This window comes from Cryptomeria japonica, chromosome 8, assembly GCF_030272615.1.
Source record: "Cryptomeria japonica chromosome 8, Sugi_1.0, whole genome shotgun sequence".
Classification (NCBI taxonomy): domain Eukaryota; kingdom Viridiplantae; phylum Streptophyta; class Pinopsida; order Cupressales; family Cupressaceae; genus Cryptomeria; species Cryptomeria japonica.
In genome coordinates, this window is record NC_081412.1 from 135,469,692 (window position 1) to 135,491,205 (window position 21,514).

At 37.1% G+C, this 21,514-nt stretch overlaps 2 protein-coding genes across 2 annotated transcripts; both read left to right on the forward strand.

Annotated features, from left to right (window-relative positions):
* Nucleotides 1-6,475: 6,475 nt before the first annotated feature.
* Nucleotides 6,476-7,558, forward strand: LOC131041560 (RING-H2 finger protein ATL64-like). The gene has a single exon (XM_057974685.2). The coding sequence runs from the start codon at nt 6,476-6,478 to the stop codon at nt 7,556-7,558; it is 1,083 nt and encodes a 360-aa protein (XP_057830668.2).
* An 11,067-nt stretch (nt 7,559-18,625) lies between these two features.
* Nucleotides 18,626-20,259, forward strand: LOC131041636 (RING-H2 finger protein ATL7-like). The gene has a single exon (XM_057974788.2). It carries the CDS (start codon nt 18,724-18,726, stop codon nt 19,855-19,857), a length of 1,134 nt encoding a protein of 377 aa, XP_057830771.2. The 5' UTR covers nt 18,626-18,723; the 3' UTR covers nt 19,858-20,259.
* The last annotated feature ends 1,255 nt before the right edge of the window (nt 20,260-21,514 follow it).

The following is a 21,514-nucleotide window of genomic DNA, read 5'->3' on the forward strand; positions in this document are numbered from 1 at the left end:
AGAATATTATGTGTGAATTGATGTTGATTTACGCACTTTAGGAGGTCACCTAAAGGTGTGCAGGAAAAAATGAATAGAGACAAGTTGATCTGACCGAGATTGAGATGTTACACAGCAAGGCAAATCACTTCACAGAGGAAGAAATCATGATTTAGTTCTTTTACTTTTTTTGGCATTGTTGTCAAAGGGGGAGAAGACTAAATGGTTGACTGCATGATAAAGCCCTGAATGATGGAAATAACAGAAGACTAATGACAGGGGGAGTAGATTGCAAAAATGGAGAAGACTAAATGCAAGTCAACAACTCAGAAGCCTAATGAAAAATGGAGAAGACTTCAGAAGACAACGGATCAAGTATAACATGAGAAGTCTAACAACAATCTGAATCCAAATCAATTTGAATATCTTGTTGGTATTACCATTTAATTGTTGGTTTTGCCATCAATGCCAAAGGGGGAGATTGTTGGCATTATAGTAAGAAAGATTGTTGATATTCAATAAGGATATTGAGAAGGTTGTTGAAGATTATTGATATAACTGAAGAAGAATGATAACTATCTTTATAACATTATTTTGTCATTGATGTCAAGAAATTGATTATCTGATTTAGTATGATGTTGCCATATCTTGAGAAGATTGATTAGAAGAGAATTAAGATGTCGGTAAAACACACAAAAAGAATGTGATGAATAAAGGGAGGAATAAGTTATTCAATGGGCAACTATTACCGAGTTAGACAATGATGAGATCATGATGTTTAGATTGTTTTGATATCCTACATATGTTGTTGATTGTAAGGTTAATACTATACTATGCAACCGAGCAATGAACCTAGTCAGTAAACCCTAAGGTTATCGATATCGGTTAATGAAGGCGAAATGTCTACCGAGTAAAGTTTAGTATTTATCGAGTTGCAACCGAGTTATGACAGTGCGCATGGGATGGATAAAAGCATTATTTAATGAAGGACAATGATTAGCTGGAGATGTATAAATGATTGGTATGCCATGTATGAAGTTTGTTAAGGATCTATGGCAAAGGAAAATTGGTAGGAAGATCTACAACGCAGATTGAACCGCAATAACCTTATGCAAGTTCCAAGATAGGAATGCAAGTCCCGACGTAAGGTAAAACATTTTCAGATCGGAAGGATACATTGAACCTAGTCAAGTTTGAAGATCTGATGGCTAAGATTGATCATGGGAAATGTGATCAAGGAGATTTAGAGGTTAGCAATTGTTTATAAATAAGGAATTGTTAATAAACAAGGTATGCGAGCAAGTGTATGCACAAGGATGCTACATAGTGATTACTGAGCACAGAAGTTTGAAGACCTATTTGAATAACATAGTAGAGAGACCAACAGAGGGACAAGATAAGTCCTATGACTAGATTGTTTTGAGCAAATAAGAATCTGCTTTAGCATTTTAGATGTGAAGTTGCAAATAGATTTTATTACTGTTATTTTGTAAGTGACAGAAAATCTCTTAACCGAGTGGACTTAACAGTCTTATATGTAAACCCTCTAGCGAGGTAACATTCTAAGTGAGTGTTTGAAATCTTTTAACAAGGTCACTTCTAACAAAGTGAAGATCCTAACAGATCTGAGGGAAATCCCTTAACTTGGTCACATCTAGCAATGTGTTTGTAATCTTTAACAGGATTTGCTTTTAACCGAGCATACTCTAGAAGAGTATATTTCTTAGTGGGTCCAAAATCCCATAGTGGTTTTTCCCTATTTGGGTTTCCACGTTAAATCTAGTGTTATGAGTGTTATTATGATTTTGTGTTCATAAGTTTGCATGTTTAATAGTTTTTGGTTAAGTTGCTGAAGTATAAGTTATCGAGGTTGAATCTGTTGATTTAATGGAAGTTTAAGTTTGTATGATTCACCCCCCCTCATCTTGTTAGCTATTGGCATCTGTACTTTACATTAAGTATCAGAACTAACAGCCTCATGATGTGCTACTTGTTATGTCTTTATGTTGTGTTAGGCTCTCTTTGGATGACCCTTGTTTTTTATTTAAAAAACATCATTAGCTAGGGAGCCGACCCTTAACATAATCAGAGACTATCAAAAAGACAAAACAAACCAAGGGAGCAAGCCCTTTTACAACAAACAAATAAAAAAACAAACTAGACCCTTGACTCAAGGAGGGGAAGAGACACCCAAACCTTGAGAGGGAGAGGTTAGGACAAGGGGGAAAGAGCTCCCCTTCTGCCTTCGTCGAACCACAGTCCAGGTGATACAATCATTAGGAACAAGAGAGAGATCAGGTGGAAGTGATTCAACTGAGTTGTGATCAGAAGTAGCTGTAGAGTGTTGCTGTAGAACCGCAACAAAAAGCTGAGAAACAATGACAGATTGTTGCAGAGTAGGTTGTCGAAGTACTACAACAGCAGAAGCAGGATCAATGATAGTAGAACAAGGCTGTTGAACAATTGTGAGAGGATCAATAGAAGGTTCAACAATAGTGAGAGGCTCTTCATTACAGGAGGAAACATCATCCCCATGAGAGGAACAAGTAGTATCCAATGCATTAATAATCAAATGTTCAATGGTGGCATCTTTCCACCAAGTAGCAACACCCTTATGGCGAGGAAGAGAACAATCTGAAGCAAGATGCCTCACTGAGAAACATTTTCGACAATGGAAGGGCATGGCCTCATACGACTGAGACCAAGGCCTATCCCCAACCATAATAACATCATCCTTAGGGAGAGGCAAGGAGATGTCGATGTCAACCAACAAGCGAGCAAAGGTAGAGTTCCCGATAGAAGACGTGGTCTCATCCACCTTCAAGAAACGACCAATGGAGTTGTCAATGGCATTGTAGCAGGAGAGTTCAGAAAAATGGAGAGGGAGATTAGGAAGGCGAACCCATATTGGATGCACAAACAATGATTTAGTAAGGGGATTAAAAGAGGTTGTCCAGGGCTTGACAGAAAGAGAGTGATCTCCCCAAGCCCACACTTTGTCCAAAACCAAGTGTCTATCCAAGGTAGAAGTAAAGGATGCAATAAAAAATCCTTTCCCACAAGGAAAGAGCTTAATGTTGTGGGAAATCAAGGGTTTCCAAGAGTTACTCACCCAATGATGGAGGTTTGGAAGAGAGGGCCAGAGCCCAGAAAATTTGCACACCAAAGCGTTACTTTGATAGAAGTTAATATTGTCCACAACATCTTGGCCACAAACCACCACAAGGGAAGCTTTGGCACAAGGAAGGTGACGAACCCCCTTAATTTTAGAAGCCCTAGCCGCACAAGCGTAACTTCTTTCACCAGAAAGAGGAGGAGGTCTGGGAGCATCCACACCTTTGCTAGTAAAAGAAGCAGTCGAAGAAGTAGCACTACCCTTAGTAAAGGGAAGACCCCCCACACTAGAGCCCACAAGAGGAGGGGGAAGGTTCGAGCCAACCAAAGCATCAACGGGAGAGACAACATCAACCGACACAGAGCAGGAGGGTGAGGGAAGGTCGCTAGGATCCTCCACGCTAGAGAGGGAAGGGAGGTCTGCAGACGAGGGCATGAGGGCAGAGACGGATGGAGCAGCTCACACACCAAACCCAGCACCAGTAGCAGAAGCATCGATTGCGATCGAAGCGGGAGAGACATTTCAAACTTGGATGACCCTTGTTGCTTCGTTGGCATAAGGTAATAAAGAGGCCGAATCTATCGTGACATTAGATTCTATTTGTATCTCAATTCTTCTATATGTCCTATCGATGCTAAATGTTGTAAATGTGTTTTTCTATTGTCTACTTGGGGATGATGCAAAGCGTTGAGATCTATTTTTGGTCTCTACCATGTTGAACCAAAAAGACTTTTCTTTGTTCATCTTATGTGCTCTTCTTCCACTATGCTTGTAGTCTAATTCAATGCAATTATACTTGATATACATGATTTATCAAAAGTGCATACTGACCCCAGTTAGTGGATCCCTTATGTTCTTTCTCATTATGTCTTGTGACAATTTCCCTTGATTTGTCCTTGCTTGGGGGCATATCATTGTGGCAACACACTTGTCTTTTAGATGCATGTATACTACCTTAAATAAATTGCTCTTGGTAAGGCATACACAATCACTTTAATGTGGGGGCATACACTCCCACTCATTGTTACACTTTGTGCACACACTAGGAGACTTTTCTTGTACACTTTCGATCACACACCATGACATGTTTGGTACATGTTACAATACCCAAATGTGTGTAGTCACTTATTCAGATTAATTTGTAAACTAAGCCTTTTGCTTTGTGATATTTTGCACTGATTTTTAAGTTCAAATTTCTTTCTCAACATGACTCATAGCAAGCACAAAAATTACTAGGCCAACATAGTCACAATTTTTCTTTTTTCTTCATGTGTCGCTCCTTTTATCTTGATATTAGATTGATAAGATCCTAAGTACTTGGGGGCTTGGTGTGTCTTGCCTCTTTAATGTCTTGATGAAAGTTTTTCAATGCTACTCTATTCTTTATTAAGAGTTTGAGAATAGGTTCATATTCCCATTAAAGTGGAGGCTAGATGTAGGATCATAAATTGTAGCCTTGCACAATTTCGTTTGCACTTAGGCCTCACTTTTGCGTTCTGGCCTCCTATGCCCTGATATTGTTTTGATTCTGCTCACACCCACCTAGATTCAACATATTTTGCACTTGAGTGGGACTCTATATTCAAATCTGAGTCTTGACTGACAAGACTAGGGCAGCCTAGGAGCCCTGGTCCTTCCAAAAGGGGCCCAAATTTGGACCCTGCAATGGTCAAATCTCGAAGGCGGGAAAACATTCTCAGTATTGGTCTGCTCCAAATTTTTAAACATATTTTGAGTAGTTAAGAATAAAAGAAAGTCTGACCCCCTCATTTTGGGATTTATCTATTAATCTCTCCATTGCACTTTTGCAAATTCAAGTGAGCAAGCAATCAAGCATCATAGAGGTAGTGAAGGAGAGGTCAACGTTTAGATTTCAAGAATCCATGATTAAGACTTTATGAAGACATCCTACATGACATTATCAACCTTGACATGAAGACTTCAATGCAAGACTCATCAAGGTATCAAGTTCCAATTCAAGCATTGAAATTAAGATCTAGCCTTATCCTCAAAAGATAAGATTTTACTTTAGCATCTCAATTACATTTCAATTTCAATTGAAGGTTCAATTCCAAACCTTGGGTTTAACTTAAGGCAAACCCCCATTAACAACAACATTTTTTTTTTCTTTTTCTTTGCATAGGTGACAAATCTAGGGGCCACAAATGAAGATTCCAGTAGAGGAGATGATGATGGTTAGATCAGACTTTTTTAGAAATGAATATTAGAGGACCATGATGAAAAACCGCCATGGCCTCGAGGATTTTCAATGAGCTTTTGGGAATAGATTCTGTGTGACATCCTAATTTTGAAAGTTTAGTTTGTCCGCATTTGACATCAAGTACGGTGACATTAATTGCCACATGGTCCTTCACTTTCAGGCCAAACGTATTGTCATAGGTGCTCTTTTGTCTCTTTTGCTCAAACTTAACCCTATGTTTGCATTTTGTATATGTTGCTTGTTTCTAATGTTCCATGTCAATTATTTATCAGTTACCCTAGATCTAGCATTAAAATACATTCAAATCAATTTCAACTAAACAAAGGAAGAACTTCATTTGCACTCAATCTTCATGCATTGGATTAATTGAGTTCTCCTTTCCTTCAATGTTTTGGTTGGAAAATTAGGTTATTTCCTAATTTACAAGATTTAACTTGTGAAATCCTAATTTTCTCTCCATTATAAGAACCTTTGTTGAATTATCTCTAAATGGTTCAACACTAGAAGATTTGCAAAACCCAAAGGAGATAATACAAGACAAATGACAAGAAGATGCAAATGCAAAAAAAAAAAGATAATACAAGACAAATGACAAGAAGATGCAAAAGCTTTGAAATGGAGGAGAAAATTATGCTACTATGATAATTAGGTTTTCGAAAAGATTGTATAGAAACATATGTTTGCTAGTTTGTAATGGGCTAACAATTCTTATATCGTAATCAATATCTTGACATTTATTACTACAATGTGAGGTTTCTCTGACCTATAAGGCTCGAAGTAGCTGCAAATGCAAGAGATCTATCCCGGATTTGTGTTCAATCCATCTCTTACCAGATCTCTCTGGGATTGTTCTCGAACGATTAATTACGTGTGTAATTCGCCCATTAATTACAATAAAAATCGTGTGATACGTAAAATTGCCCTAGTTCATATTTAGCTCCACTCACTAAATATTGGTCCAGGATAAATTAAAGCCGTTACGCTGTTACGAAATACGCCGGAGAAGTCTCCACGAGCCTCGTGGACCGCAACGGAATTCGGGTTTGTTTGAGCAAGTAGATCTATCCAATCTCCGTGCTAGCCTATCCCGGATCGTCCTTTTTAATCTTCCGCAACATCTGTCTACACTACATCGATTCTAAAAATTAAGTTGGGAGAACATGGAAGCTTATTCTGCATCTCCCGCTCCAGTCCACGACAATGCGCACATTCTCTTTCCCAGAGAGAATGCAATTGTAAGCACCCATATCTACGATTTTGACGGGCGCTTAGCTACCTATGCAGCGATCTTGTTCATGCTGCTCCTCTTCTTACTCGGCTCCATGGCCGGCTTTGCCATCTTCTTTGGCCGCCGCCAGACCACCACCGACGGCAATGGCGCAAACAATAATATCGGTAATGGGGATGCCGAGTTTAACAGGGAGGCGTCTCCCGGGCTGGAACAAAAAGTGATCGAGAGCTTCCCGGTTTTCAGATACAGTCTGGTCAAGGGGCTAAAAGCCGAGGTGAAAGCCTCCGACTGCGTGGTTTGTCTCTGCGACTTCGAGTATGATGAAATGGTCAGATTGCTCCCTGAATGCCACCATGCATTTCATCCCGAGTGTATCGACATGTGGTTCTGTTCGCATACTACGTGCCCGGTTTGCCGGACGAGCCTTGTGCCCGAGGGCATTGAAACCCAAACGGAGGTGCCCCCGGAACAGGTGGCCATTGTGATAGAAGACGATAGCGGGGTTTCGATTAGTGAAGGGGCTCCGGATTCAGGCCATGATTTGGTTGGGAGCTCGCTGATACGGGTGCAGAAGGATATGCCGCAGGCTACGGAGTGGTACATTGCTACTCCGGAGGGCCTCATGCCCGGAATGCACCGGAGCTGTAGTTTTATAGGGAGGCAACGATTCCAGAGCCTGCGTAGACTTAAGGCGGTGCGTTCTGGGTCGCATAAGCCCGGACGTTCTGTGGGTAGTGTCGGGTGTGGAACGACGTCGGAGACTGTGGACAGCATTTCTGAGAACCCGGCCTTGATTTTCAGGACCTTTTCTGAGCGCATTTCGGGTCCTTGCAGTGAAGAAGGTGGTGGTGGTGGTGGGGAGAATGTGATCAGGAAAAAACGGATTTTTAGTAAAGCAATTAGCGTTGATTTTCAGGATGTATTGAAGAAGAGGACTTTCAGTTGGCTGGGCGGTGGAGATCAAGAGGTGGCGGAGTTGTCGCAGAGTGGCCCTACTGCAGCTAATGCATAGTCTTTGGCAGAAATGTAAGAAAGACAATCCGTTGCCTGTAGTTTATTTTCATTTCGCAGAGTCCCTGTACCATAATACTTTTTACAGCGGTGGAGAGACAATCCGATAGTTGTCGCTATAACAAATATAGGTATTGCGAGAACTAGATTGTTGATGGGTGGCTCTATGGAAGCTGTTGTCCAATGGAGGCGCTTGCTTGGTCTTGTTAAGAGTAGCTAGAATGCCATAATGACATTCAAATATACAGGCCCAGTCGAGCTTCCGTTCAATTTTTTTTGTCTGCTTGGATCGGCTTCCATTGAGGAACTGCGCCTGGCAGGCCATCAATCGCTACACGCATTGATTTTGAGACAATGGTTGTTTACTATTTTAGACAGATGCAATGAAAAGAGTAGGAGAGACTCCAGCAATTTCATATTATGAAAGTGTACTTAGCCAAGCTTAGTTTGTAAGCAAACAGATATATGATATGCACGTATAATTGAGTAGCTTAGAGGATTTCTTAGCAATGTTGAGGTCGAAGTCGGGGAAAAGCTCCATGGTTCCAATTGCAAACCTTGTTTACAATGTTCCATCCATTTTTAGGGATGGTCGTTACCATTTTTTTAAAGTTTTTGCTAAATTTATGATAAAATAAAAATGAATAATAGTTGACACGAGTTTTATTTGAATTTTTGGGATTTGATGACATTTTAAAATATCTTAAAGGATTATTGGTAGGTAGCAAGGAACTTCAAACATTCAATAATATTGAGAGCACCGAGCAAACATTTCAATATGTAAGTTCTTTGTTATTTGGTATAACATCAAATCATAGTGTGTTACTATTGATTAGTTCAATTCTCCAAAATGTATTATTAGCTTAGGGGATTCTTGGATGATCCTTTGATTGTCTATTTTTTGATTAGGATGAGTGCATTAAATGTCTTTAAATACTAGTAGATAACATCAAATCTTGCCGAATTGTGTGCTTAATCATCGCAAGGTGAAAGGGATGAGAGTTGGTAATTTTTTAAAACTGGAACTAGTGGCTTATTTCAAATTGAGATCATATGAGATTATGATAGGTGGACAAGACAAATGTATAAGAGTGGGTGAATGGATAAGGTAGGGATAGATGTATAAATGGATAAAAAGACTCAATGAATGAGCCCAAATTTGCATAAGATTGTTCTAGCTATCATTATCTACATGCATAATGACATTCCATCAAAATAACATAAACTAAATAAAAAATGACAGATGTATTTGAAATTAATGATTATATTTTTCCCTAATTTATGGTACAATATATTTCCTACATTAATTTAGAAGAAAAGGTATGTGCAAAAAATTATACTAATCATATAATTACAAAGAAATAAACATAAAATTAATATATCATCACACATTGATTTATGCAAGGACAACCCTTTTAGGAGGAAAACCCCACAATCCAAAGCAACTAAGTATACTATTCATTACAATTACTTGCAGCACCTAGTTGGAGTTGATTGTTGAACCCCACACCTCTTATCACACATGAAGAGAGAAAAAACTGATGATTGTGATATGTAACATTGAGAATTGAATTTTATTAGAAAAAGTATCTAAATTATTCAAATTTTGGATATTATAATATACAATAATGAATCCTTATAAAATGAAAAACAAAAAGCAACCCTAGATGAAATCCTAAGTGAAGATTAAGCTAGATGATGAAAATTATCTTCATCTATACTATGAGATGAAAAAAACAAGTGACTTAAGTTTAGCTTAAATTTAATAAAGTAAAAAGGGAACTTGATTAATTAAGTGATCATTAATTAATTAATACTAGAGGAATTTCCTATTTTACTCTAACACCTCTAAAGTTCCATTTAGGGAGAAACTAAAAAAATAATGAGGAATGCATGGATCTCAACTACAAGGTCTGATGAGGTATCAATGCACAAAACAAAGAAAAATAAAATTTTATTTAAAAACTCCTCTCCAAGAGAGAGAAAATGAATTAATTATGTATCAATGAAAGAAGGAAAGGAGGACTCAATATAAACCCCCAAAGGAGTTCTTTTATTATATAAGTACAATTTATCTCCATCCAATAGGAGGGAGAAGATGAGAATACAAATCCTTCCCATAAAGAGATAGCTCCTATGCCAATGATAAAATCCAAGAAATAGCATGATATACTACTTGCAAACAACATTTCTCCCCTTAGAAAGAAACAGATCCACTAGTGATTGAAGAAGTCACTCTCTTAACTTGGTTGAATAGGAAATCTAAATACAAATGATGCGTGCCTTTGAAAATTGCTGAAGTTTTCACATGTTAGATTGAGATGATGTTAATCCAAAATTCTATGAATACTAATGTAGAACAAGCTCCAAAATTAACAATGATGGTGGAATAATAGTGATTATGTGGTTGTCATGAAAAAGGAAATGAATTTCCTCAAAATAATCCTCCAAATATATAATATGAGGCTCCATATGCAACGATAATATGTCTAATATATATGATTCCTAAGTAGCTATGCCTGGAAGAGGATTAATGAATTGTTGCATTGGATCAATAGGGGCCATGGATATGATGATACTAAGGGATTGAGAACAAAAAAATATGGAGATTGAATCTCAATATGAAGAGTGGGAACACGGAGAGAAGCCTTTGAACCATCAAAACATGTAGGACCTATAATATAATCAAGTTCCCTTAAAGTGTTATCGTCAAAAGGTTTCGGGTAGGCTATCTTCATCATCAAGGGGAATAAAATAATGTATAGTAGGATCCTCTAGGAATGGAGAGATAGGTGGGTCTAAATGTCTAAGAGTATGGATAAGGTAGAAATAGATGCATAAATTGATTAAAAGGGTTGAGGAATGAGCCCAAATTTCCATTATATTTTTCTAGTTGTCACCATGTACATGTATTAAGACATTCCCTCAAAATAGACATAAAACTAGATGAAAAATGGTATGGGCATGCAAACTTCACCATTACATTTTTTGCTACATTGAGGTGCACGTGAATCCTTAAATGATAATATGAAAGAAAGCCAATATGCATAACAAGTTTTCTATATTTATGCATGAGAGGAGGTATGTGCAAAAAAATGTATTAATCATATAGTTACACATAAATAAATGCAAAAGTAATATATTTTAATGCCTTTCCTATTTATAGCATGGAGATGTTTGGATATTGACATCGTATATAACTATGTATTATGGGATGCATATGTTGTGTTTGTGCTTGTTTCTTTGAGTGTGTATTGATGTTAAGTTTCTCCATTTTCTTTTTTATAGGCTTTATACGATGTATTATGGGATGCATATGTTGTGTTTGTGCTTGTTTCTTTGATTGTGTATTGATGTTAAGTTTCTCCATTTTCTTTTTTATAGGCTTTATACGATGTATTATGGGATGCATATGTTGTGTTTGTGCTTGTTTCTTTGAGTGTGTATTGATGTTAAGTTTCTCCATTTTCTTTTTTATAGGCTTTCTTGTGGTTCTTGTTCTTTCTTTGATTGGTGTGTTTGTATCACTTGCATATTTCATGATGAGGTTCCTCAACATGCTGATTTTTGGTGTCTTGCTTGTATTTCAATGCACATGGGTGGAAATGTGCCAAATTCATTGTGAGGACTTGATGTATTTTGTGGCTTTGGTATACAATGAGATTCCTTTGTCTTTCTTATGTGGCTAGTGTACTATAATATTTTTGTTCCTAGATATTTGGATGGTTATTCTTGTTATGAACAAATGATTCTTAACTATATGATATGTGAATACATTGATTATACTCTATATGTTGTTGTACCTCATGAAGTGTGTAATGCCTCTCACATTTGTATTGAAATAGAATATTTGTAGGTATAACCAATGTGGATATTGAGTGTGTAGGTACATGTCATTTATCCACCTAATTTATAGGTCTGAGCTATTCTCGACAATGGTTATGTGAGAGATGCCACACTAGGCCATCCCTTTTTACCATACCCAGTTGTAGTCAATCCTAGTATTTGTATGTTTTATTTGACCTTTGATGTCTTGGATTTGAATTATAAGTGATTTTAGAAGCCCTAATTGTTGTAAAATACTAGTGATTGAATGAATTAAATTTTTTCTGAAGTTTTATCTTTTTTTTTTTAAATTTTCTTTTTTGAGTTTCATGTATATACGATTTAATCATATTCAAATTATGAAATTTGAATGAGGTAAAATGTTTATTTGAATTTAAATTATTAAAGGGTGTGTAGACACTTAAAAATAATTATTTTAATTATTTTTAATTCCTTGCATAATTAATTAATTAATTATGTTAATTCAAATTCCTCTCAATATTAATTAAATATAATTAATATTGTCACTATAGCATATGATTGATTTATTTAATAAATCAATCCCTTTCTTTATTCTTCTAAAAAAATCAAATCCTCACAAATCTTCCTCTTAGCTAATTAATTTCAATTAATTAGTTAACCTACATGATTCCTACAAATCATCTTCTTAATTCATTCTTCTAGAAACTCCCTAAACTCACTTAACATTATTCTTCTAATTTTTTATTCCCTCCACTCATTCTCTCTCCTAGTCAAATTCTCCTACAAATATTAATCCCACCTAACATTTCCTCTAATCCCCCTCCTAATGAGTCGTTAATGGTTAATCATCATGATTAGCCACAAAGTCAACTCTTTGTCCTTTTCATCCAGCCACTAGCTTTAAATGCTCTTTTCCTAGGTGAATGTAAGATTTTCGAAATCACACATTCCTCTAGGCATCCCCTCTCCCAAGGAATTTTTAATTCCTTTTTATTCCTCCAATCTCCATGATATCCTTTTTTGGAGAATTTTTAATTCCTCCAATGCATCTTGTGGAGTGTGGAGATACGAAATGCCTTTAAGGTATATTTCTTGGTCTCCACACCCTCTCTTGGACCTTGTGTGAGCTCACAAGTAAATCTTAGCCCTTCATCTCAAATTCATCCTAGCCATCCATTTTTCTCTCCTCTTCCTATAAATAAAGGGCTCCACCCCTTTATTTGAACATCTTGAAATCCAGTAAGTTTATGCTGCCCTTTTGAGCCCAGGAAATCATCTTGGCAACTTGATCATCTCATCCTTATCATTTTCAAATCCATTCCATTTGTGCACAACATTGGAGAGCCATCCACATCCAGCAATCAAAGGAGCACATCAAGTGGAGCATTATCAAGGGGCACCTTCACTCCATCAAGCTCAATCCGAAGGAGAAGGTAAAATAGCAAGGTGAAATGGTCTTTTAATGATATTTTAGCATTCTGCATGTTTATTTCGTTATGTTTTGATCATTTGACCTTCAAATCTGTTTTCCCCTCTTCAGGGTGAAATATTTGGGATAGATAAATTCAAGTGAAATAAAAGAAATAAAAACAATGAAAAAGGAAATGGGTAAAAAAGGTAAATGGACCTAGCTTTCGTCCTCAATTGTTCATTTTGGAAGGATTTTCTCTCAAAAATCTTTGCCAAAAAAAAAATAAAAATTGAATTGTGGGTCTATTTATGAATGGAAGATTGTGGGTTTTATTTTGGAGTGGATAGATGGGAGAAATTTTCTTGTGTTGTGTGGACTCTTCTTCTCTCATGTTCTTTTTCAAATTTTGTGGGATTGTTTGTGTCAAACATTTTTAGGTAAGTTGTCCATTTTTTTTCACTATTTTTGTTGTTTGATAGCATGCTTTTCATTAGGGGAGCATAAGACATTCCCAATGTTTTAAAATTTGAGTAGGAATTAATTATTGTATGCAATTTTCAGTTTTGACAATTTTGTGCTCTCATAATGCCCAATTTTTGAATAACACCTAAAAATGAAATAATTTATGACACGAAATGGTTGCTCTTTACACTTAGAGTAAAAGGGAACTTTTTTTTCTATTTCTTTGTTGAGACAAAGTATTGCCTTGCTTTTCATGCCACAGTTAATTGTTTCTAATGAACCTAGAATGCAAGTGTTAGAGAGACGTATGAGAGTGAATTCAACATTTTTTGAGGCACAAAGGGGCTAGAGAGGATATCTTTTATGGAAGTCTCTTAATTAATTAATAACTATAAAAACACATAGAAAACTAAAATGAACTTAGATAATGGTGCCCTATCATGCCTAGATTTTTTGTATGTACTTGAGATCTAGGTGTAGAAGACATTCCCACTTGGGGAGCATTTGAATTATATTGTTGTGTAACCTTGTCTCTTGTGAGAGGTTTATTTGATTTTACTTGGTCAATTATTGGGCCTATTGTGATGAAACTCCCTACCCCCTCCCTAGGATCTAGACCTCATGTCATTTGAGTTGTACTTATAGGTTCTTGTACTTCTTTCTCAGGATGCCAATTGATTGATCTTGTATGATATGTATGTTGCATGCCTTTCTTATGTGTGATGTGAGTGTAATCCCCCATTTAATGTTGTGAGTGTTTCGGGGCCTTTGTGACAATACTAAGGGTTTCACATGGTTGAGTGGTGTAAAATCCATTGTTTGGGGTCAAATGATCATGGATGAAGTTATAATTATGGTATCAAGATGGTAAAAGTTTTATCACGTTTTATTTTCTTTTGTATAAATGATGTAAATGATCATGAAAGGAAATTTGAGTCCTCATTGTATATTTCTATTTGAAATATTGGATCTCCCAAGTTTAGGATGGATTGTAATATGCAACACTAGCCATATTGTAACATGTTTAAATGCCTTAAAATTAGGGCTGAGAAACATATGTTATATTGAATGCAATTTTTTTTTCCATGTACTAGATTTAAAATAAACTTAAATATCTTCATTTGGGTTTTAAATTGAACCATGTTTAAAAAATGAAATGATGTTGATAATGCTTAGTTGGTTATGAGACCTTAGTTGTTCCTCATTAGGGAACCTCAACCATCTTATCTTGAGACCTTTTAGGGTCTTTATGTGATCTTGGAGAAGGAGGTGTGGAGTAAACTTCCCCATTATCACTTTTGTATTTAACCATACATTGGAGCTTTGAGGACTTCATTAAATCCTTGAAACCCCTTTCCTTCATGTGTCAAGGTGTCTTGTGACTGGGTTTTTAGTTTCTCTTGGAGACTTGTGTTGTTTCTAATGTTTTAGAGTCCAATTTTCATTGTAGAATCTCCTAGTTAGTACCATGGTGTTTGATATGTCATGGACCTACTAGTCCCTATCTTGCCAATTCTCATTGTAATGTTTAAATTAGACTATAGTTCCTAGGAAAGACTACGATATTAATTATAGACCCTAGCATCAAAATAGGGCACCTCTATGCTTGGGGCTCTAGTGTGCCACTTGGGTGTTGGTGTCCCACCTAGGTGTTGAAGTCATCTTGGGGCATTGTGGTCCCCTGGGAAGTTGTTGTCCCTCCACACATTAGACAATGAGCATTTTTCCACATCGTATGGGAAATATTTATGAATGAAAGTTGTTCCTTATAGTCCTATGAGTCTCTTTTAGGTCATTTTACTAGGTTTCATCATTGAAAATTTATTCCATATTTTTCTTGGGATATGTGTCTTTGCATGATGTCTTATTTTCATACTGTAAATTAGGGAGCTTGTTCTCCTAGTCTTGCAGAGTCTTGTGAAGGTTGAAACCCTTCATTGGTGATCCTTGCATTATGTTTATTGAATCCCTTATATGTTAGGGTATGGTAGGTTGGTGTCATAGTATTTTGATTATGCATCATCCCTAAGACATAATGGTGTCATGTGTTTAGTCATCTTACATAAGATGGAACTATAAAGTCATTAGTGTTGTTCTTTTTTGTTTGGGAAAAAAATGAGTGTAATTTATTGAAAACCATGGGCCATTAGCAGAAAATTACATCCCAATCTCTCTATTTTTTATTTTTTACAATGTGTCATCAACATAATACTCTGTGATGTCATAAATCATGTCATGGAAAATGATAGTCATGGCTTGTTGATAAGTCACACCTACATTTTTTAATAAAAAATAAACGTCTCCATAACAAAAGGTTCCCAATGGTGTGATCAAGTTTGTTTTATGTTGATTTTTGGTACTATTCAAATTTCCTTATACTTTGAGAAAGCATTGATGACCTATTTTTGAATAAATTATTAAATGTCAATGTTGGGCAAAGATAAGTCATCTTTAGGACAAGTTTTATTGATGTTGTAGAAATTAGTGCACATGCAAGTACTAGAGTAGTATTTTTATTAGCATGAATGATGTTGATTGAATCCATTTAGAATAGTCAATGTGGTAGATAAATTTGATCACAAGTAAGTTTTGCATTTATTATTTTATATAAAAAATACTATTTTAGGATGTATTTTCTAAGTTTTTACCTTATTAGTTTAGCATCTAGATGTACAATAAGGTAATGTATCACAAGTGATGGGATTTAAGTATGAAATATCAAAATAAGGCCAACAAAAGACATCTACAAAATATTAAAATGTATATTGATACGAATATCCTTTTCCTTGGGACTAAGGGTAGTATCTCTTTGAGTGATCTAGGATTTTTCTTTGTTCATATTTGGGTTCAATGACTTCTTCCACAAGGGAGGTGGATCCATCTTGTATTTATGTGGGACTAAGGGTACTTTATAGGAGGTGGACCCATCTTGTATTTTCTTTAAATTTTAAGTTTAATAGCGCCTCAAAGAGATTTCTACTAGGGGGAACTTCTTTTTTAATTTTTATGACTACAAAATTATTTATGTTCCCCAAAACATGTCAATACATTAAGATTGATTTTGAATCTTTTTTTGTGGTCACCTGGTGGTTTATATAATCTCAAAGGCCCAGAAATTATGTAATAGTTTTTCATTCTCAAAGAGATCTATAGGTATATGATCACACTGGTCCTAAGTAATGAGCTAGAGATATTGGAGGAGTATCTAACAATGGTTAAATTGGTACTAATAGTTAGTTTTTTTTTGTAGAGGTATAATAATACTCTATTTTGATGTTTTAAGTATCAAGGGAGGCATTTTTTATAATCTCAAAAGTGTCACTAGTGGTATCAAATTTCTCTTCCCAAGGTATTTACCCTAATGCACAAGTTGTAATGTTCTACTTTCGATACAAATGAGGTCTAGAATTCCCTCTTAATGGAGGCCAAAATGTTTATCTTTGTAGTTCATTTTGTTACACATGTAGAGATGGTGGGATTTCATTATTTTTGAAAAGCATGTATATTCTTCATTTATGTAGAGCCAAGTGGTTATTGAACCATCAATTTCTTCATTTTATTCGACCTCGTGAAGTCAACCATTGGAGTAGGGAGAAAGAGGAAGTTTGTTGATATCGAAAGCCTCCTATATTTGGTATTCACAATAGCCTTTGTCAATGATTTTAATGGTGAAACAAAATTAGGTAAATGATTTCTTGAGATTAGTGGAAGTGCAAGGTGAATTGCTAGGACCAACATAGGATGATCATTTCATAGTTGTGGGATTTGGAACAACCGCAAAGATTGGACAATGGTGGGATTTTTGGGATTGTCATTCTATCATTTTACAATATTAGAAGGGGTGGGGGTTGGAAGGGACAATTTTTTTTACACCATTGTCAGGAAACTTGAGACACTGGTGGCAAGTGGACAAGATGGTTTTTATGGCACGGATCCATGGGTGATTGAAGAGGATGTTAAAGGTGCAACACATATGTTTAGATACAAAGCACATGTTTGAAAGTTTTAATCATGCCTAGAAACACTAAAATCTTAGAGACACTTCTAGCTACTTCAAAAAAAGTTAGTGTTGGGACATAGCTCCCATTGAGTATACCAAAATGCGATGGCTAAATTTGGACAAAAAAAGAGTAGAAGCATAAAAAATAATCACTTGATCCAAACAACAACATACACCTTTGGTCATAACATAATCAAGAGACAAAACATAAAATATAATATACAAGTGATGATTATACCTTATATTTTTGTGTGATATTGCTTCAACAATGGTTGATAGATAGCTTCTATGATTACATGTAGGTTGTTCTTGCTTGAAAGTTACTCAAATAGACAACATACACTTAGGATGAATGACTTTCTTATAAATAGACCTCCAAATTACATGCCATTGTCTATGCAGCACCCAGACTTATCATTTGACAGTGTTTTTTAAATAATTAAAAATTAAAATAACAAGTTTTTTTTTCAACTAATTATTAAACACGGTCAATAATAAATTCTGGATGTTGGATAGACGTTGCCTCCAAACATAAGGATGAAAGGTGAGGAATTTCTTGGGAGATCAAAGGGTGGAGATTAACTTGTTAGTTGTCCAGTAAATTTAGTTTGCAATTAGAAAAGCCTTTCACATTCTGTTTTGAAAACGTTTCCCCCGAGTTCCAGAATTAGGGATTTCGGAGAAGATACCAGAAAATTCCAAGGTGGCGCTGATTACGTATGCGATGATGATCACTTTATTCTTGAGTTTTTGAACTTCGGAATTACCTACTCAAACTGTATTTTTATTCAAACGAGTTTTTTTCCACTTTGGCAGTTCTCAGCACGTTTGCCGATGATGTTATTTTAGATTTGGTTCGTTGAAAACAAATCCTTTTCTGCTGAGGATCGTAGAGTTGTTTATACCTTTGTACGGACAATACGGTGTAATTGTTTGGTGGGATTAAATAGAAAATTTTAAAACTGTAACACCGTTTTGTTAGAAGAAATGGGAGCTGACTTTATTCATCTAGTTCGTTGTGATTCCAATTTGATCGAATTGAGGAAAAGTTAAAATATTACAGTAAATGCTACGAACGACAGAAGGTCGAATCTCGTGGCTTAATTTTTGCTTAGCCGTCACGTAATGGAAGTCAAGAGAAATGGGACGAGGGAGCCGGCGGGAGCAAATAAGGTAGACGAATGTCAAGTTTACGGAAGCTTCCGGAAGTCCAAGCACGCTCTAGTCAACTATCTGTGGGCCTCTCTTCCCTTGAACAGCCCAGTAACAGTTTGAGAGTCAATCTAGGCAACCCCTTTGATCTTCTCCCTCAATCCTTTCGCGTTGTGGGAATGGTATATAGCGTACTCAGGGTGGAACAGAAAAAAACATTAAAGTCGAAAATCAAACACAGCTTTAGAGCGATTGTTTCTTAGTTCCAGCTCCGATCAGGCGGTTTTGCAGAATTCCCTTAGGGATTTCACCAATTCTGATTATTTGTCTGGTTATGATGAGCGTACGAATGGTTTATGGGAAAATGGAAAATTATGTCGCATTGTCTCCTGCGGACGATGGAAAATTTTCCTTAGCTTACAATCTGAGTTCCATTGTGAGTTTAGCAAGTGACAACAGCACTGATAATGTGGAGGATTATGGATATTACAGGGTTCGCTTCAATCCTGCCGCAGCGATCGTTATTCTAGGGATGCTCAGCTTAATTTTCCTTATTGCCTTTTTCTGCACCTGTGTCTACCGCCGATCGATCGGCGGGGAAGGCAGTAGAGCTTTCAGACGAGCGATGGGCAATGATAATGCGAGGACCGCGGCAACCAGGGGTCTGGAGCGGAATGTCATTGAGAGCTTTCCAGTATTTAGCTACAATCTGGTGAAAGGGCTAAAAGCGCAGGCCAAGGGATCGGAGTGTGCAGTCTGCCTTAGTGATTTTGAGGACGACGAAATGGTGCGCTTGCTTCCCAAGTGCAGCCACGCATTTCATCCAGAGTGTATCGACATGTGGCTCTGTTCTCACGACACATGTCCAGTCTGCCGTACGAGCCTTGTGCCCACCGAGGAGCCTAGCCCCTCGGGAATCGCCATCGGTGTCGTCGAGGAGCAGGCGATTGACAACGGAGCCATCCGCATCGATATTTCCAATGGTGAAGCAACGAATGAAGCTCCGGAGGCGAGCCACGGTCCGATGGAGCACTCGCTTGTAAGGGTGCGCAAGGAATCGGAGAAGGGCCCCGAGTGGTACATCGCCACCGCGGAGGGGCTTAAGCCTGGGTTGCACAGGAGCTGCAGCTTTGTCGAAATAGATCTTTCGGAGGGGGCATCCACTTCTAGGGCAGCGCCCTCGCGCTCTAAGCCGGACGGTTCTATTAACGATCCAGGGAGCAGATCGAACTCGGAAAGACGGGAGAGCATTCCGGGCTCGTTTTTAAGGACGTTTTCTTTGCGCGCTGCCCCTCAGCTCGGCGAGCAAGGTGGAAGTGAGCAGCCGGATCGCAGAGCTTACTTGAAGAGGACGCTGAGTTGGTTGACGCGAAGAGACAGAGGGCGAGATAGAGATGAGTCTCAGAGGGGATCGAGATCGGGGTCCTCCAGGCATGTCGATCGAAGTTCTCCGAATGTTGTGGTGTAAACTTAGGGGAATTCACAGTTTGTGGTTCTGTTTCCACACGGGTTGCGTTGTTCGGTGCTGCTTCAGGGTTGCCGACTTCCGAGTTGCAGCCCACCACATCGTCCTCATGTTCAAATGTAGGGCCCGCGCGTAGAAATTTCCGGAACTTCATGCCCTGCAACGACCAGGAAACCTCATGGTCGGGGATGGGAAAACTATATGACAATTGTAGGGTGGGGTTCCATTCTGCACTGAGGTCACCCATTTGGTGTTTCTTTTCTTATACAATGCCCTTCTGTGCAAGTTCGAGAGGCTTTACAGGAAAGCACTCCTGAAAGGACGCCGGGCATGGGGAAACAACTTCCTAAATCAATCTAACATAGGAGAAGGTTGCAAAATTCTTTCAAACCCCTGTTCAATAAGACAAGCAATTATGTGTATAATTAAAATTAACAAACGATAATACAATAATTTATGTGGGAAAATCTTTTTGGGAAAAAACCACACTCCAAAACACCCATAGTTCAATTGTATTATTTAGTAAATAGTTACAATACAATTTATCTCAGTTAATGCTCTTAGGAGTCTTCAAACCTAGAATAATTTTAGCAGCATAATGGTGGCTCTCAAATTAGAATTCTCTCATAAAATAATGAAAGCTTTACAAGCTAGGCACTAAAAAAATGACCTCTATCTTCAACAAAGCAACAAAGATGAAGAAAACACTTCATCAATGACTCCAACTTCATCTCAATAAAAACATCTTTCATGTGTATAAATCTCCAAGGAAAGTAAATCTTTCCTTAACTTAACCTCCGAGAAAAGATAAATAAAAAGATTGCTTTATTCTTTTTTTTTTCTCGCTTTGAAAAAAGAAAATACAAATCTTGACTACCAGTCTTCATAGAAAGTTGTCAAATCATTTTTTTTTCTTTTTAATCAATAATAAAACTTTTGATTCCAACCTCCTAAAAGTAGGACAAATTAATATGCACCAAATAATTAATAAAATTAATTATTATTTTGAGGACTCAAAGGTTGAGACACCTTAATCACAACATTCTCCCACTTGATGATGACTTGTTAGGAGTTAAATAAAATTAATTGCTTAGGGCCCAAAGGCCCATAAAATCGGCACACCATATGAACTTTTTTGTGCTCACTGGTTTTGTTAGTGCATTTCACAACAATCATCAAAGTGTTAACTTTCTCCAACTTCACCTTTCTATCTTCTACCATATCACGAACAAAATGAAATTGAAAATCAATGTGCTTTGTTCTAGAATGGAAAGTAGGATTCTTTGCCAAGCAAATGACACTCTAATTGTCACAGCAGATAGTAATCTGTCATGCATCAAAGCCAATACCACAATACAATCTGTGAAGCCAAATGTCTTCCTTATAAGCAAGAGTAGTTGCCATGTACTCTGTTTTGTAGTGGATAAAGCGACTACAACCCGCTACTTACTCATCCAACTAATAGAACCACCAAACATCATGAAAACATATCCACTAGTGGATCTTGTACTGTTAACATCACTTGCCCAATCTCAATCCACATATCCATAGATACTCATAGAATGTCAAGGTTCAATATCTAATTACCATGAAAACAAAAAGAATACTTAGAAGTACCCTTCAAATATGTGAACACTCTTTTTACCACATCCTAATGTAC